Genomic DNA, 18,923 nt, shown 5'->3' with positions numbered 1-18,923 from the left:
ATTTATATTTTTGGAATATTAAAAATTACACCTTAAAACATAGAAATAATCAAAGTATCAACATACTATGAATTTTAAGTTTTCACTTAAGTAAAAATACAATTATTATAAGGCTAAATATCTCTATTAACTTTAATGTTCAGTCTTATATCATTATTAAACATTCCCCTTTATTAACTTATGCAAAAAATAATAAATTTGCTTACCATATATTTTATAACATTTTTTCTATATGTTAAACCCAAACCAGAATATGTTGTTAAAATAGTCTCACTGAAAATTAAAACTATATTTTTTGATGTTGCACTTGGATAAGTATTTAACGTATGGTTCTTCCTCAGTATTTGTACTTGTTCTCAGCCCATATAAATATTAATTGGAAACATTTATCACCATGTTAAACAACATATGGGTTAAAATAACTAACAGAAATGAATCTGAAAAGATAATTAAAACTATTAAGAAGAAAAGAGGTTTACCAAGTGTATGGTTTAAAAAACATGCAAGCAGGAAAGTAAGGTTACCAGCAATGAAGAGAGCAAGTCATGAGCCCAGCCTTCATTCTCTGTGTAGGGTAGAAGTCACAGGAATCTAGCCTTTCCTGGTTGCCAGAGTGAATGGTAGAAGCTGGCTCTGGGTCTCCACCACCATCAGCAACAGCCCTTCTATTAGTCACCTCAGGAGCGAAGTGATCTACTAACCAAACACACTTGAACTGTCAGTGCAGTAAGAGGGTGTGGTAGACTTCATATAATAACAATAATGACGGACTTTAGGTCAAGATGGCGGAGTAGGGAAGGACAGATAAAGAGCTTCCCAGACACAAAAAAGCTGAAGGAGTTCATTGCCACCACACCAGTGTTAAAAGAAATGTTAAAGGAACTTCTTTAAGAAGAAGGGAGAAAATGATTTAAAGATGTGAATAATAAAATGGCAATAACTACATACCTATCAGCAATTACTTTAAATGTAAATGGATTAAATGCTATAATCAAAACACACAGGGTAGCTAAATGGATAAGAAAATAAGACCCTTTCATATGCTGTCTACAAGAGACCCACTTCGGACTGAAAGGCAGACTGAAAGTAAAGGGATGGAAAAATATATTTTATGCAAATGGCAACAATAACAAAAAAGCTGGGGTAGCAATACTTATATCAGACAAAATAGACTTTAAAACAAAGGCTATAACAAGAGACAAAGAAGGACCTAGTGATTCTGCTTCTGGGTATTTACCCAAAGAAACCCAAAAACATTCGCTGCAGCATTATTTACAATAGCCAAGGTATGGAAGCAGCCTAAGTGTCCATTAACAGAGGAATGGGTAAAGAAGAGGTGGTACATATATACAATGGAATATTAGTCAGCCATAAAAAAGAACAAAATCTTGCCATCTGCAACAACATGGATTAACCTAAAGGAAATTATGCTACGTGAAATAAGTGAGACAAAGAAAGACCAATACCATATGATTTCACTTACATGTGGAATCTAAGAAACAAAATAAACAAACAAACTCACAGATAAAGAGAACATTTTGATGGCTGCCAGGTGGGAGGGAGGCAGTGGGGATGGGTGAGAATGGGGAAGAGATTAAGATGTGCAAACTGCCAGTTATAAAAACAGTCACAGGGCTATAAAGTACAGCATACGGAGTCTCATCAATAATATTGTAATAACTTTGTATGGTGTCAGATGGGTATGAGACTTATCAGGGTGATTACTTTGTAAGTTATATCAATACTAATCACTATGTCGTACACCTGAAACTAATATACTATTGTAAGTCAACTGTAATTGAAAAATAAAAAGCTACTTAAAAATAATAACACTAATGATACTCAACACTTACAAAGGAGTCAGGAAGATCCTATAAGATCTTTCAGGCAGATGGGCATAGTATAGTACCTAAAAGGCTGAAATAAAGAAATTGGAGAAGGGAGAGAGGGAAGATTAGCAAGCCAGTGAAGAAAAGGCCTACAGTATACAGTAGTCCCTCTCTATATTGCGGTTCACTTATCGTGGCCTCACTGTATCGTGGGATTTTTTAAAATATTATATTTAATTATTTATCGCAGATTTTTCGCTATATTGTGGGATTTTGCAGTACTGTATACGTATGTTGTTAAAGTTACGTAGGTTTAAGAGTGTAGAATAAGTTTAAAAACATAAGTAGTGTTTATAAAAGTGTGGAAAAGGTTAATAAGGGACTGGGAACGGTTAATAAGTGTGTGGGAAGGGTTTATATAACCTTAAAAATATATATAAATACTAAAATAAATGTAAGATTCCTATTTCGCGGATTTTCACCTATCGCGGGGGTATGTCTCTAGAACGTAATACCCGCGATAAGTGAGGGAATACTGTAATCCAGGTTCCTAGCTGGAAAACAAACACTTTGACACCGAGATGGTTAGGGTATAGCAAATATAAAAACGAACACTTGAACAAAGAGATTGAACAAGGTAAAGAATGATTTAACGAAAGCTAATGATAGTAATTTTTATAAGTAACTCTCCAAATTCCTCTACCTTTTGCCAAGGCATTTGGTCAAGATCTTTCTGCAAGGTAATTGAAAGAAATCATAAAGTCCCCCTAAATAGTATGTCAAAAAATAATATAGCTTCCTAGAAACGAGTCAGTTCAGTAGGTCACTGGAAATAAAATTCTTTAGTCCTCTGCTAGAATTAAACAACCACTTCTACTTAGTTCTGCTTCTTGATCAATTTTCTAAAAGTCTGTCTTATTTACCTGTCTCTCTCTTTTGCTTTCTTTCTCTAAAAGTGATTTTAAAATCAAAGTTTAGGTTAAAAAAGATAGATTAGAATATATATATTAAAGAGAAACGGGGGGAGGGGGGAGAAGGAGAGAAGCAAGAGAACTTCTTTAATCAAATAAACCTACTTTGGTGCTCTTATCAATCAAAAACATCTCAACTAACCAAAATTTGGGCCAACCAGACATGTATAATAAAGAAAATGGGAAAGAATGTTTGAAATCAGAACTAGTCCAGGAAATCTGGACTGTATTTCAATAACATGCTTTCAGATCCAATAACCAGAATAACCAGAACTCAGGTGAACAGCTAATCCTCTTTCATGTCTCGTCTTCATTTTAAGTCACTTATAAAGTCTTGATTCAGGAACACATACTCTTTTTTTATATCGATACCTATATAATACCTTCCTTGATTTAATAACGTCCTTTGAGCTTCCTGGCAACAGTTAGGTACTTTCTCATACTCCAACCTTTCTAAAAAGTTCCTTTCACTTTTGTCATCCTCTAAATATGTCATTAGGAGACAGTCTGATCTACAGCACTGCGAGAAAACACTAAGCACATACCTTTTCAAGCATTATAGCCTATTTCCCTCATCTCACAAAAGAGAGGCTAAATGACTTTCTGAATTTGGGTTCTTGTCTCCCTATGCCGCTTGTTGTATGTATTTACTTCCATTGGACTTTCTTCCTTCTCTCTTTCTTCCTCCATATCTAACTCAGAATTTCTCCAAGTATAATTTAAGGACCACCTACATGAGAATCAGCAGGGGTCTGGATTAGAAAATATAGTTTTCTGGACCTCTACCTAGATTTAGTAGATTTAGCGCAGTGATCACTTCAAAGGGATATAAATGTTGAATAACTAAGCTGTACACCAGAAACTCATATAATATTATACAGCAAGTATACCTTAATTTTTAAAAAAGAAGTGAATGAAAAGAACCGAGTGAAAAAAATCTTGATTTTAGAAGTTACCTAAGTGATTGTTACATCCACTGAAGTCTGAGGAGCCCTGACCCAAACCCTTGACTCTCCCCAAACCAAAGGACACAGGGACTGTACCAAGCTGGAAACAACTACCATCAGAGCATCTGAGAAGAGAGAGCCTGGTGGTGGTTCTCTGTTCACTTTCCCTTTAAAACACAGAAGGAAGAGGCAAGAAAGCACGGAGAGGACAACAGGAACTGAATGTGAGGCATCAGCATAAACGCAGACCTGTCAGCCCTGCTCTGTGGCTACTGCCAATTACAGCAGCCAGCCCTGCAAGAGGCGTGATTACATGTAATTTATAAAAAGTAAACAAGCTGGGTGGCTTGTGAACAATGAATGGTGATATTCAAGCCAAGAGGCAATAAAAAGCATGAATAAATGACTCAGCAGCCCCCTTCCCACCCAGACAACAAATGCTTGTACTCTAGGTAGAACTAGCAAGAGCAAAATGAGTATTTCGGTAACGACTTAAATGACAACAGACGGTTTGAGAGAAATTTTGTTGATTATATAAGCCCGTGTGAAAGGGTCACACAGCACCAACCTCTGGTGCTCAAAAGCTCAGTCACCTTGGTGACTGCTTTTCTCAACCTTATGGAAGTCAGAAAAAGAAATGTTTCGTGCCAGTGCTACAACACAATCCTGCACATGAATTATGGCTCTTAATGGAATCACAGGGAAATAAACTAAATACACAATACAGATGTAGAAACCAAGCTTTGTGAATAACGCCTCTACAGGAGCGTTAACTTCAGCACTACGGATACTTTGTCCTGGTAATTCTTTGTTGTGGGGTTTGTCCTGTGCATTGTGGCATGTTCGGTAGCATCCCTGACCTCTACTCACTAACAGCCAGTAGCACCCCTAGTTGTGACAACTAAAAATGTCTCCAGACACTGCCACATGTCCCCAGTTGGGGCAAAACCACCTCCCCATTCCCATTAAAAACCACAGAAACATCATGAACAAATGTTCATATTAGTGGAACAGCTCACAGAATATATTTCTGACACCATGAAAAATCTCATGATTTTTACTCTTAAATATGTAAGTGTGTGTGTGTGTGTGTGTGTGTGTATTATAAATACATTTTATCACCCTGTTTTCCATACATTTTTCCAAGGACTAAAATGCAAAATCTTGATATTGTTGTAGTAAGTCATCCAGACCATCACAGAAGTGCCACATAACAAAATAACTAAGTGGGCTCCGCACCCTCTCTAGTCATAATCAATCAGTTGAATCTCCAAAGCATTTATGTCCATTTTAACAGGCCAGAGTCTCCATCAGGTATAGGTGGCACAGTGCTAGGGCCCGTGACGCTTGTAGGAACCCACAGAAAGTGTTTTGATAGTCATTTCTCTTAAAATCAGAATAAAAAATGAATACAGACAGTCCCCAATTTACAACGGCTTGACTTAGAATTTTTCAACTTTATGATGATGCAAAAGTTATTTGACTTCAGTAGAACCCGCACTTCGATTTTTGAATTCTGATCTTTTCCCGAGCTCGCGATCACGGGTACAATCCTCTCTCGTGATGCTGCAGAGCAGAGCGGCAGCGAGCGCAGCAACCAGCCAGGTGGGCAGGCGATCCACAGACTCAGCAGCCCCTACCCTACAGGGGGCTGGGCTGCCGTGACTCTGGATATTGTGTTCTGAGCATGTTTCAGATAGGCCAGGCTAAGCTACGATGTCCAGTAGGTTAGATGGATTAAATGCATCTTCAACAGATTATTTTCAACCTATGGGTTTATCGGTACATAACCCCCTCCTAACAATGAATATATAATATTAAAATCAGCTTGGAATATACTCATCTTCAGACTGATGCAGTTGTGAAATATAATTTTTATTCTTTTTTTCTTAGGGGGTGGGGGGTGCCCATGAAGGCAAAAGTACCTGAGGTTCACAACAGTCACACTGTGGCCCCGGAGAATAAGCAGAAGTTAGCAGAAAAGGGAGAAAGCCCAGAATTCCTGGAGGAGGGGCGAGCACAGGCAAAGGCCAGAGTGAGAGGTCACAGGGCCCTCTTGGGACATTGAAGTTCAGGAGAGCTGATGTGGAAAGCAAGACTGAGAAGGCAGCAACAAAACCTCTGGAGGCACTGCAGGTACCACGTCACAGAGCCTTGCAAGCCACGAGAAGCGGTCTGACCATTGCTGAGAGCAAAGGAACGTTGCGGAACAGCTTCCGACGGAGGCGTGGTGTTACCGGATCTATGTCCAGAAAGGTCAGGCTGGCTGGCTACCTTGATAAGGACAGTTTGGAAAGGGGGAAAGAAGGGAAGTAGGAAGACAACTGGGTCCTGCAACAATCCAGAAGAAAGGTAAAAATAGCATAGGCAACAGAGGAGTCAGTGAGTCAAGAGATATTTGGGAGGTAAAACGGACAGGATTTGGTCACTGAATGTGGAGAATGAGGGAGGGACAACAACAAAAACCTCCTGGCTTAGGCTGCCAGACCCGGGATGGTGGCATGACTGACTGAGAGGGAACAGTAAGAGGACTGGGTCTAGGGACAGGCTGTGGGCATGCTGCCTCTGAGTCGCTGCAGGACATCTAAGCAGATCCGCAGACACGGAGTGAGAAATGGGTTGAGCCAGTATCTTCAAATCCTCAGCCTGCATAGAATTCAGAGGCATTTCAGATCCACAGATGCGCTTTCAAGGTTAGAACACATGCAAGGTTATAGGAACACTTGCATCCAAGTTTGTAAGGATTCTGTGGAAACTGAATGCTCAGAGCTTTTATCAGATGTTCATAAACTCACTACAGACAAAGGACTGCTAGCAGTGAGAGACGGGAGAAGAGACCATCCACAGAGTACACGAGAACCCACAGGAACGCCAATGCTTGAGGAAGCCAGAGCCTGCTATCAGGAAGGCACAGGAAAGAACGTACTTTAAGAGGAGTTGGTCATTTCCATCAGGAGTCCCATGAAAAATAAGAACCAAAAACTTTAAATCCAGTTCTGCTTGATTTGGCAACCAAGAGGTCACCAGGGGCCATAGTGGGAGCTGTTTAGACAAGAGTGGTGGAGAAGGACCCGGGCTATCTTCCATTAGGAAGGGAGTGGCAGGTGAGGAAGAAGGAACAGCCAAATGCACAAAGCCCACTTAAGCGTTTGGCTGGGAAAGGGAGGAACAGAGTCTCACTCAAGCCCCATCTTTGAAAACTGAATCCTTGTTTTAAAAGTCCTGGTGAAATCTCTCTTACCACCTTCATTAAATCTTCAGAGTCCCTGAATTCACCTCATTCTGCTATATGCTCCTAGAGTTCCGTCTCACTTCACTGATCATAATATGATTTGCAGCAGTGAGTGTATCCTAAGTCCCTGGTACCATATGAACTCCTGAAGGTAGAGACATGTCCTCTTGGTCCTCTTCTTCTGAATCCTTGACCTGGGAAATGAGACGTGTGGCCCTGCCAGAGCCGTTGATTAACTTGGATGACCTTGGACAAATCTATTACTCTCCCAGAGGCTAATTTTCACTCCCTATAAAACAAGGAGGTTGAACTCTTGACTAGCGGAGGAGGAGATATGTGTGATTGGAAAAGATATTCACTATAGCTATTGTTTCAGTGATACACGTCATAGAAAGTAAAACTGGATGAAGAGTCCAAGGACATTCAAACAATACCTTGGAGAGAAATGGGTTAGAAAAGATTGAGGAAACATTGAACTAGATGATTTATATTTTTAGGTTGAAAGTCCTATGATTATTTGGTCGTTTTGTTCAAGAGGCTGTGCAAGGTACCCCACTGTACATTTTAGACACAGAGAACAAATGCCACCTTTGTCCTCTGGAAATTAATATCCAGTAACAAACACCAAAGAATGATACATGAAGCCCTAATTTTCTTTGTAAACAAATCATGTGTATACACCTACTTTGTATGCTGTGGGTCATTATAAAAATCACCTAGAACAATATATTGTATTTTTCACACTATGAGGACCACCTGACCATAAGACGCACCTTGGTTTAGAGGAGGAAAACAAGGAAAAAAAAAAAATCTGAACCAAATGGTTTACTAAAATATTTAATAAAATATAACAGAATAATATTTCAACCATGTAAAGTGAACAGCAGTCAACAGCAGTATTAAGAACCATCGTCACTGTCATTAACAAATGAGGAGAGACTTTAAGGTTCAAGTACTCTTCTAGTTTTCTGGGAACCCCAGGTCAGGTAATACATATCACGGTCTGTGATGCAATATTTGCTCCATAAGATGCACAGCCATTCCCCACCACTTTTGGGGGGATGAGGGGAAGAAGTGCATCTTATGGAGTGAAAAATATATTTGAAAATATATTTGGCTTGCTTTTCCTGTTTTGACTATTTGCTTCAATGAAGAGAGAGGGAAAAAGAATACTATTCAACAGCAGCAATTTAATTTTGTGCCCCTTTCTTTGGAGATAAATGACCTATATATCAAGTGAAGGTTACTCAGAAAGCCTTGATTCTATGTAATAGCATCACTCGGAACAAATCACCTTCCCAAATATTTTGCACTCTTATTGTACTAGTTCAGTAATTCCTTTTACCTTTCTCAACACTTCAAGCACTTAAACCTGAAATCGTCAGGGAAAACTTGTAAAAGCCAATACTCCTACACAACTTTGGGGTCAATCATAACTTTGCCAGAGGGCAGGGGCTTCAAATAATACTCCCCAAGAGAAATGCGGAGATCATTCCTCCTCACGCTCTATGTAACTCCATTGGAATTCAAAACACAGGAGGTGGCCTTTTACCAAGTGTTTCTCTTCCCAAAGTCAAAAATTAAAGCACTTCTCTTCTGCCAGTCAAATGGGTCATCCCTCCAACCAGAAGCACTTTCATCCTAGCTACTGTGAGACTCTGGCCAAGACACTGATGGGAATGTGATGGACTGGAGCTGAGAAAGCACACCAGGCACTTCATTCTTCAATCAGGTATTCATCTGGGGAGGAGTTCTGCTAGTCAGAAAGTGGCCCAACCACATTTTCCAATACAGCAGTAACTTAAAACTGCATTTCAGGAGAGAAAAACAATCTACATGCCCGTGGACCATTATCATTCCTAGTCTCAATTACCACATTACAGGGCAAGACTCATTCCCCCTTTTTGGAGAAAAGGTAAAAGAACGTGTGTGTCCAGATTTTGGCACATACTTTGTGATGTTTGTGGCCAGGCTTATATTACAGAGGAAGAAGTGGAAATAAAGAGGAAAAGAGTAGGGATCCAGGGGACAAAGAATGCTTTCATCTTTCTGCCACTTAAACAAGTTAGCAAATAGAATTATGTAGCAACTGGCTCACTGATATATTAAATAATAAAAATGAGAACAGAAATAGGTTGAGTTCCCAACCTTCTCGTGATGCTGTGGTCCTGCATTTTCATTTCACAAAAGTGAATCTCTGAACTAAAATTATATTCACCTGCTTATCCTGTGTAGTAGCTAAGCAATAATGACAAATATGCAATGCAGCCAAGAAACTGGGAACATTAAAAAGACTTGATGTTAATTAACATGCCCCGCCTTGAGACCAGATGATCTTCCTGCCACTTTTCAAAAGTAAAATGGAACTCTAATGTTTTCTTTTTTCTTGTGAGATGTTCTTAAAGAGCATATAATACTGTCCCCCCCCAAAAATATGTAGACTACATGAGTCAAAAACAAAGAAAAATAAATAAAAGAGGGAAAAGAAAAATGAACAGCATAGTTAAAGCAAAGATTAGTATTTTTCTTCCTTCAAAAGAAAAATGACCTAAGATTTTTTACATTTAAAAGACATGTTGAGTCTCTCGGTATATTGTTTTTAATTCATAGACTAATATAGCCCTTCCCCCAACCCGACTTGGGACTTTTTTTTTTTTTTTTTTTTTTTAACACATAGGGAATTACCTAGGCCAACTATGAATTCAAAGTAAAAAGCAGGGAGGAAAAAAAAAATCACCATAAGAAAAGCTCGTGGTAAATTTGGCATTCTTTCCAGTATGTAAAAATAAGAAAAACTCAGTTCAGAAATATGATAAAAATGTCTGAAACACACACTAAGGACAATTAAATGGTAGAAAAAAGTTAAGATAACTCACATGGCCTCTTCTAGAAGCTCTTTTCTTTGCAACTTACATCTTCATGTGCAGTTTGCATATACTAAGTAGCTCTGCTAAAAACAACCACATGGAAAATTTTTGCCCCAGATAACACTGCAGGACGGGGCTTGGCAGCGACAAGTTGTAATCAGAGCGATAAGGACCTAACATGCATTTCAGTGCACAGTCCTGACTGTTTTTTATAAAGCAGGCTGGGATCTACTTCACACGCGTTCAGCAAGAATTCTTCTCTTCAGTTAGGAAGAATTTTGCTCCAATGCATAAAAGAATCGCTTAAAATATAAGAGCCCTTTTTTCAGGTAAAGCATGCTTGTCACACAAACGAGCCTGGAATGCTCACAAACTTCCAGTTCCCAGTAATTCCACAGGCCTGAATTCCAACTACAATTCATCAAGGCTCCCCCAGCCCTAGAACTGGCAACTGAAGAGACTCCGTATTTAATGGACGCAGAAATCCGCTGTACAATGAGCCCCCTTTCCCCAGGAGCAACCTCACGAAGAAAAGAATGCTCATTTTACTTGAGCTGGTAGCCGGAGAGGGAAGAAACAAAGGGACCTGGGGCTTGATAAGTTTCCTTTAGTTAAGGGACAGACGTAGATAAAAGGAGTCACAGAAATGTGACTTCAATCCAAGTTCAAATGGCAAGTTCAGATGGAGCTCTAACACGGTGGAAACGAGCCACGCGTTAGGGCGAGGAACGTGAAATGAGAGAAACCCCTCCAACTGACACTTAGACGGGGCTTAAAGGGACCCAATGGGGTTCTTCTCTGGCCTCCAACACGCGCTGGCACTAGCACAGCTGGGCTAAAATGGCTTCCAGAGTCCAAAGGAAGAGGCTAGCCCAAGGCGGCGCTGGCCCTCCTGCCAGAGCTCAGCAGCGAAGCAATCAAAGGCTCTTTTATTCTCCCTCCCACCAGAACATGCTCCCTCTCTGTTGTCAATGGAACGCTTGCCAGAATGAATTATTTAGCTCAAAACAGACATAAAGAAATCTTAAATAGCACATGCCCCTTGGAATTTTAATAAATTCAGGTGACCAAACAAGTTGCTTTGTGTGTTGCTAGTCTGATACGGAAAATTCGCTTGCGGTCAGGATCCCGTCAGCAGCATCAGATCACGGCAGAAACAGAAACTTCTGGAACCAGAAGCACAGCTCCGTCTCAACTCCGCGGATGAGCCTGAGGTGTGCTGAAGCCATTCTTTCCACGAGGGCATCTGATCTCAATACGAATTCTTCGTTCTTCATTGAAAATCAGACTTCCCTAGTGATTTTGCTATTTCTGCCAGCAGCGACCCAGTTCTTCCAAGAACTGAACCTGAAATTGAATTCTGAAGTTTTCCCGGGCAGCCTCTTCTCTCTCCCCTCTCAGTCTGAACTCTGAAGCGATCATCATCCGTATCATTTCATTTGGCGACTAATCATATCTGGCTTTATAACGTGTCTTATAAAACGATTTAAATGTCCGTGCATTAATTAGTTTGTCTTCACAAATAGATTAGAAACTCCTTAAGGGCAGGGCGTGGGCCTTTCCCTCCATTGTATTCCACACAGGGCGCAGTACAAAAGCTCCAGAAATACCTGTTCATTTATTTATTCAGTCAACAGAGACTTGGTGAGCTTCTCCTTGGAGCCAGGCCCTGCCCTGGGTGCTGAAGACAGAGCACCCAGCACAGAAAGAAACCCAGCTGCCGGCTGCATTTCTGTTAAGCAAAACACCCAGAGTCCCCGAAAAACTCTGCATGAGCAATTTCTACATAGTCACTAAACTATTTTAAATGGACAATAAATTAAGGTTTATTTCCCCCAAAAGAAGGACTATTAGAAGCTCCACATCTGCCTCTATCTCCCAAGGAAACATCTGATAAGAGGATTGGAAAACCTGCAAGAGTTCAGAATGTAGACCTCTGGGCTACCCCTTCCCGGGTTTACAGATAAGAGGATCAGATCAGTAGAAAGATCACATGAGTAGTGGCAAAAGTCAAATCAAACCCTGGGTCCTGACACTCAGTCCGGGGTCCTTAAACAGTAGCACAATCTACCCAAAAAACCTTTCAAAAATAAAGCCATAGATAGTCTACCCACTACCCCCATTCTCCAGTGTTAGTCCCGTAAGAAAATTAGAGGCTGGTACTTAATGTTTTGACTCTATCACCTCTTAAAATTCCTCAATCTACAAATTATTAAGAACTTACCTTCATTTTTATCTTTTTTCTCCATTTTTTGTTGATGTTCTGTAACAGTTGTCCCATCTTTCCCTCATTGCTCTCCCCTGTCCCCCAACCCCCCCCCCCCATTCATCCCTACCCTGTGTCCATGTCCATGGGTCATTTACCTTAGTTCTTTGTCCTCTTCTTTCTCTCCTCCTTCCCTTCCCCTCTTACCTTCATTTTAAAAAAGATATTTTATTTATTTTATTTTTAGAGAGTAGGGAGGGGAGAAAGAAAGAAAGGGAGAGAAACACTGATGCAAGAGAGAAAGATCAATCCCTGCCCAGGGACCTGGCCTGCAACCCAGGCATGTGCTCTGACCGGGAATTGAACCGGCAACGCCCAACCAACTGAGCCACATTGGTCAGGGCCTTATCTACATTTTTTATGTTGACTCCAAAATATGGAATTTTATTTAGCCTTAAAAAGTGCAGACTTGCCCTGGCTGGTGTGGCTCAGTGGATTGAGCACTGGCCTGTGAACCAAGGGATCGCTGGTTCAATTCCCAGTCAGGGCACATGCCTGGGTTGTGGGCCAGGTCCCCAACTGGGGGCACGCAAGAGGCAGCCACACAAGAGGCAGCCATGCACTGGTGTTTCTCTCTCTCCCTTTCTCCCTCCTTTCCCCTCTCTCTAAAAATAAATAAACAAAATCTTACCAAAAAAAAAAGTGAAAAAAAAAATTTTTTTAAGTGCAGACTTACAATGACAAAACACTGAAATAACCAATCAGCTGTCAACCAGATTACCTAAGTATAATTCTTGCTGTATTATATTTTGTTCAAAGGTGATCTTTTTAAAAATTTAAAAACAAATTTTAAGACCAGTAGAACTCAAAACTATGCTGCAAGCTGATACACTTTTCTAACGGTAATCCTGAATCCCAAAAGACAACAAGCAGATTTTGGAACTCAGCACGTTTTTACATGGAGTTTTGCAATCATCACTAAGCCCAGGCACAATGAAAGAATTAGCTATCATCAATTATCATAAAGGCTTAATGCAATCAGTAGTAGATGATCTTTGTTAATAGAAACAATGTTCCTGCCACACTGGAAAAGGTAAAAAGAAAACATTTGGAACTTGAATGAAATGTTTACTAACATGAGGACGGCAAGAAAAACATCTTCTTCAACAAAATAATTTTGCTACTCCAGTACCTGTAAGCAAAAGCTTCAGAATCCATTGATTGCTTCTGGTAATTGCCAAAAGGGGCAGGAAAAGCTTCCAGACATCACAGTCCTCTTTGTTGTAGTGACATTATTGAGCAGAGACTTGATGCTTAGCACAGATCCCAGGTTGTCCTTGAACCAAGGAGATGCTGCTACTCTGGCTGCCCATGAATGACCCTCTCTCCATGTAAGATGTCAGGTGCCCACCCAGAGAGGCTATTTCTGTTTCTAGGCCCATTTCCAGAACTGGGGGTGTGTTCTGGGAGTCCAGACAAGAACCATTCTCTTAACTGACAGCTGAAGAGCAGGCCCCAAGCTGGGTGCAGATTATACATACACCCGAGAGCTGGCTGAGTTCTTGCTCCCAGGCTGGCTGGCAGCTAACAGGCCACCTTGCCCTGGCCTCAGAAGCAGGTTCTCCTGCTGAGATGGCACACCTGCCCGATGCTGACAGCAAGGCTGTGGAGGAGCCCAAACTTGGTGTCCTGGCTTGAGGAAGGCCAGAGGGAAGCTCCTCCTGCAGAGATAGGGTGATCACCAGCTGGCCTGAATCAATCCTTTGTGTCCAGACTTACATTTTATCTCAGTTAAAATTTCAAGTTCTGATGAAAATGCCATTATTTCAAAATCTGAGCACTTCTGCTGAATGCATACGACTAAGGGTTTACTTGTTTTCTGTATTCAAGAGGCAGTGATCTGTGTATGATTCCATTCAGGCCCTTGAAAAAGCAGCGGCTTCATATATGACACAAGACAGAAACAACATGGGAGCAGCTCAATGGAACGAAAGCATGTAAGTTTTCACCTCCAATTTTAGTAGACTTGAAAAAATTCACAGGGAATGAAAGAAACACTTACAAGACCCATTGGCAAACAAAGGTAGAAAAAGTTACAGAGACAAAAAGGCTAGGGAATCCGCTAACTGCTCCCAGCTTTCCCTCACTTTCTCTTAGGCTACTTTCACTCGGTTTAGGAAATTCAGGAAAAGCTTCCTTACCAGAGGAACACACCAGTATGTAAAAGCAATGCTGCTTAACTTGACTGTCAACAGTGAACATAAGATGGAACTTAAATGGAATGTACTGGGGCTATAACTTGAGATGACTTTAAAGATGAAACTGAAACAACTTTTTGTCACTTAAGAGTCCTTACGGATCATCTACATCAATCTTAGGACAACTATATAAATACTGCAAACAGCGAGTAAGACAACTGTTAGAAGTCCCATGGGCCAAATGTTTCCCAACAGAATGAATGCTCAAACTCCCTGAAGTCTCATTTAACAATGACAGTACCACGCACCCAGGTCTTTTTTTTTTTTTTTTAATGTTTTTTTAAAATATATATATTTTTAAAGATTTTATTTATTTATTTTTAGAGAGAGGGGAGGGGAGGGAGCAAGGGAAAAACAAACATCAATGTGTGGTTGCCTCTTGCACGCCCCCAACTGGATACCTGGCCCACAACCCAGGCATGTGCCCCAGCTGAGAATCAAACCAGCAACCCTTTGGTTCTCAGACAGGCACTCAGTCCATTGAGCCACACCAGCCAGGGTGCATCGAGGTATCTTTTCACAGCAAATCCATTCATTCATTAGAAACCATTATCAAACAACATTTTGCCTGTTTGGTGGCCAAAAAAGTTTCCTTCTATCCAGAAAATAAATATTTTTACATGAACAGAAAACAAGCACAAAAGGAATAAATACATGCCTATATCTTCAAGGGTCAAAGGTGCTTTAACAAAAGCAATCTGAACTGGATACCAAAGCCAAAAGATCAATAATCTGGGAATTTCAAATCTCCTGGGCAGCCAACTTGACAGCTAAAATACACACAAGCTTCGTTTTAACTTGTAACACCCCAGTCACCTTCTTGGACCCCTCAATTCTGACAGCCACCCTGCCCACTGTCTCCCGGGGCCATTTCCATGGACTTCTCACTAATGTGTGAAGAAAACACTAGTGTTCCGTCAGGCAAGAGAAAAATCTCAGCCTCCCTCCAGCTGTTAGGCAGATTCTTCCCCCTGAGAGAAACAATTTAGGGAGTCCATTATCTCTCTAAAAGTATTCCCATGGTTTCAAACTACACTGATCTTGTTCCTCAAAACATCTACTTAAAACAAAACCAAAAAACGGCACTCAGCTCGGGCACATGATCAAAAACAACTTTGCACTGTGGGCTCACTTTTCCTTCTTCTCTTAGACTCAGAAAGCCACTTGAAGGGTCTTATGTTTCTTCAGCAATGCCCACATAATCTGCACTTCACCCCTTTCCTTGCATTCCAAACTACTATTCATTCATACAGACTCTTAGAAAGTTATAATCTGAAAGGAAATTTAGAGATGATCTAGTCTGAATTAACCTTTTATAGCCCCATCAGTCAGGCAGATCCTGGTTCAAATTCTGCCCCTGGCCCATTCTAGTTATGTAGACTATTTTCTTATCTGTAAAACAGAGATAAAGCAACTCCATAAAACTGTTGGAGTAATCAAATAAAATCACAACTTTTAAAAAACTTGGACTTTCCTTTTTTTTTTTTTTTTTTTTTTGGTCCTGTTAAGACATAATCTGCTTGGCTGGTTTTCTTCCTGGCTTATGTTATATTCATTTCCAAGCCAAAGAGGCAGGGCCTTTTTCCTACTGTATTTCCTAATCTTAAGGGGCCCAGTCCAGTGCTGCAGCATCTTTTGAGAGAGCCATAGACCAACCCTGTGAAAGAATGCATGAAACCTCTTTTATCACTGCCAGTCTCAACAAATGTATTGTTCTTTAGTTCCCCCAAGAACCCAATCACTTAGGTCTAGGTCTTTCCTAAATGTGCCTTCTCAAAACAAATACATCTCTTTATCTCTCTACTTCCTCTTCTTATACACATACATCCTTCTTTTTGAGAGCTGGGGTGGGGGGTTGGTGAGAAAAACACCGCCTCTCCCAAATTTTTGGAATAAAGTTAGCATCTCTACCAGGATAGTAAGGCAAACTGTGATAGGCAGAGAGAAAGAATTCAGAAGGATTCAAAATCTCTGGAGAATTTTCTTTGGGTTTGTGGCATCAAGGGCTTAAATGAGAATTACCTGTCTATAACAAATTCTGGCAGAAAGTAAACAAGAAACGCACTGGTCAGTTGTCTTTGAAGGTAAGTATTGCACTTCGTTTTGTGCAAGCAAAGAGCAACTAATAAGATTAACTTAATTCCGTTGTAATACTGGGCATAGATATCCTTCAACAAGAAATAGGTTCCATTAGAAGTGTTGGCCCCTTGGTAGTAAATTTATATTTAAGGGAGCATAAATTCTGCTTTTGAAATATATTTTGTTAGAAAAAAATTTGCTCTGTATGCCAAGGCAAAAGTGTCATTTCTTTCTTTTGCAGTGGGGCAACGACAAAAGAACCAACGGGGGAGAAGCGGCTAAGATCCCGAACCCCTGAAGGGGGGGACAGATGTCCACCAAAGTAAGGTTGATTCTTTCAAGGAATATTTTTCCCAACAGCTTCTACACATAATCGGCATCTTGTACCAATTACACAAATGCCATTTAAGCAACTCTGGCGGTCTGGGAAAAGATCACAGAAATCCTTCTGGGTCTCAGCTGTCCCCTCCTGCAGGGCTTGACGGCATGTCCAAAGCGCCCAAACACCAGCCACCAGGCTCCCCCCAGTGCCCTCCTCTCGCAGCAAACTGCCAAGGCTCCCAGGCCAAACTCCAATATCGCTGGATTCAAAACCGCGAAAATGTGAACCCTGCTAAGCAAACGGTAGGGCGTGTAATAACTTCTCATTCTTTCTCTTTTTGCGGACTTGAGGTGCTTGTGCCAAATGCCAGCGTCCCAGATCCACAGCCCGCTTCCCGTAACCCACATCGGGAGAAAGCGAGGGGTGTGCGGACCAAAGAGAGGGCTGGCGACTTCTACAATCTCAGCGGTTTTCCTAGTGCGGGAAATTTAGTACACAGCAGCCCCACGATGATTAGATGCAAATATAAGGCAAGGAGAACGCTCTCCTCCCCACCTCTGCAAAAAGAAATAATAAAAACACATGTGGCAGACGTTTAGCTGGAAATACCGGGTCCTCTTCTGGACCCATGAGGCCCGAAAAGCAGGCGTTTGGAATCTGGAGGAAGAAAGTTACCTGGCAAAGTGGAGGCCAGGGAGTGAGGGTACAGTCTAGGTTGCAAAGGGCCCGAGAGGAAAGAGACTCGAACTAACCAGCCCCACGCGCGGCTAGCTGCAGCCGCTGGGGATCGGGCGGGGTAGAGGTGCGGGAGCCGAGGCCCGGGAGCCCCAGGAGCCCCAGCCAAAGCTCTACTTACATAACGCTTCAACTTTTTCTCCGGGGGGGACTTGCGCAGCCATCCCGAGCAGACCACTTCGCCGCCGCTCATGTTGCACGCCTCTTGGGCTCCGGCTCGGGGAAGCTGAGGGGCAGGCGGGCGCGCTCTCGACTCAGCCGACGCCTGCCGGCCGTGCAGCGCAGAAGATCTGGCTCTCCGGCCCCACACCCAAGTCCGACAGGGTGGGCGGGGTGGGCTGGCCCCGCCGCGGCACGCTGGGGCTCAGCCGCCGAGCCTCTACCCAGGCGGTCAGCGGGACTGGAGCAGAAGTGGGCTTCGCTGCCGAGGCCGACACCTCGGGGCAGAGGCTGCCGCCGCTGGCTGTGGGCACCCCGGCCTCCCTTCAGTGCGCCCGCCTCCTCGCTAGGCGTCTGGTCCCGCCGGCCCCCAGCTGCGATCTGGCTCCACGGGACTCTGCCCCGGCACCAACCCGGGGCCTCTGTCCCCAGTGCTCCGCCCCCTAGGGGACAGGACCTCCCCAGAGCGTTTTCCGAAACAGACACTACGCTGTGCACACACTCGCTCGCTCACACACACAATGCCCAGCGCGGCGTCCACTCCGGCTCTGTCGGTTTCGGTGCGCCGGGGGCGATCCTATCCCTCCTCCTCCCCGGGGGAGGCTGGGTCACTTCTCCGCACTCCTGGGAAGGCTGGAGGGAAGGGGAAGCCGCGAGAGTTCCGTGGGCAGTGGACGCAGGGCAGGTCCTGGGTTAGTGGCGAAGCACGGGGCGTCCCTCAGTGGCGGGCGCTGGGAAGGGAGCAGGTCCCACCGAAGGGCGGGTGCGCGCTTGTGGCCGCGGAAGAGGGCGGGGAGCGGCGGAGAAACGCGGTGCTCTGCTGCTCCGCTCCTTGGGAAGGATTCCACTGTCCCGCGCCCTCGCGCGCTCCTCCAGGGCCGCCTCCCCCACTCGGGGCGCACGGCAGGTTCTGAGCCGCCCTGCGCCGGGTCCCGATCCCTCCTTCTCCTGGCCTCTCGGCTCCCTCTTCCTCCCTTTCCTCCTCCCCTTCCCACGTTCGGGCCGCTCCGATTTCAGCCAAGACTTTCTCTGAAACTCCGCCCGGGCGCTTCCAGCCAAAACAACAAGGGCTGGGAGGAGGCGACAGGGTGGAGGAGGGAGCAAGAGAGGGAGGGAGCCGGAGTCCTTGAGGCACCCTGGGATCTGTAGTTCGGGAAGCTGGAGTGGGGTCCTCCGCCGCCCCAGCCGGCCGCTAGCAGAAGAAGGAGGCTGAGGTCGGGGACAGCGCCGCTGGGGCTTGGGGCGGGGAGGAGTGAGAAACGTCGAATGATCTATCGGGTTTGCCATCTTGGAGCACCGGCTGTCACTTTGTAGTTTG

The 18,923-nt window shown here is 43.1% G+C and overlaps 1 protein-coding gene across 4 annotated transcripts in view; it reads right to left on the bottom strand.

The window, feature by feature from the left end:
- The window catches only part of GAB1 (GRB2 associated binding protein 1), a 106,705-nt gene extending 88,031 nt beyond the window's left edge, over positions 1-18,674 (bottom strand). Inside the window, exon 1 of one of the 4 annotated variants that reach the window (XM_090288534.1) lies at positions 17,568-18,674. In XM_090288534.1, coding sequence (XP_090144660.1) covers positions 17,568-17,639 — 72 coding nt within the window. In that variant the 5' untranslated portion in view covers positions 17,640-18,674. The remainder of the gene's footprint in view (positions 1-17,567) is intronic. The other 3 variants (XM_090288535.1, XM_090288536.1, XM_090288537.1) reach the window with 3 other exon arrangements.
- Positions 18,675-18,923: the final 249 nt, after the last annotated feature.

This window comes from Furipterus horrens, unplaced genomic scaffold, assembly GCF_987537825.1.
Source record: "Furipterus horrens unplaced genomic scaffold, mFurHor1.1.pri manual_scaffold_10, whole genome shotgun sequence".
Taxonomy (NCBI): domain Eukaryota; kingdom Metazoa; phylum Chordata; class Mammalia; order Chiroptera; family Furipteridae; genus Furipterus; species Furipterus horrens.
The sequence above is the reverse complement of the archived record's forward strand: the minus strand, read 5'-3'. Positions and strand labels throughout refer to the sequence as shown.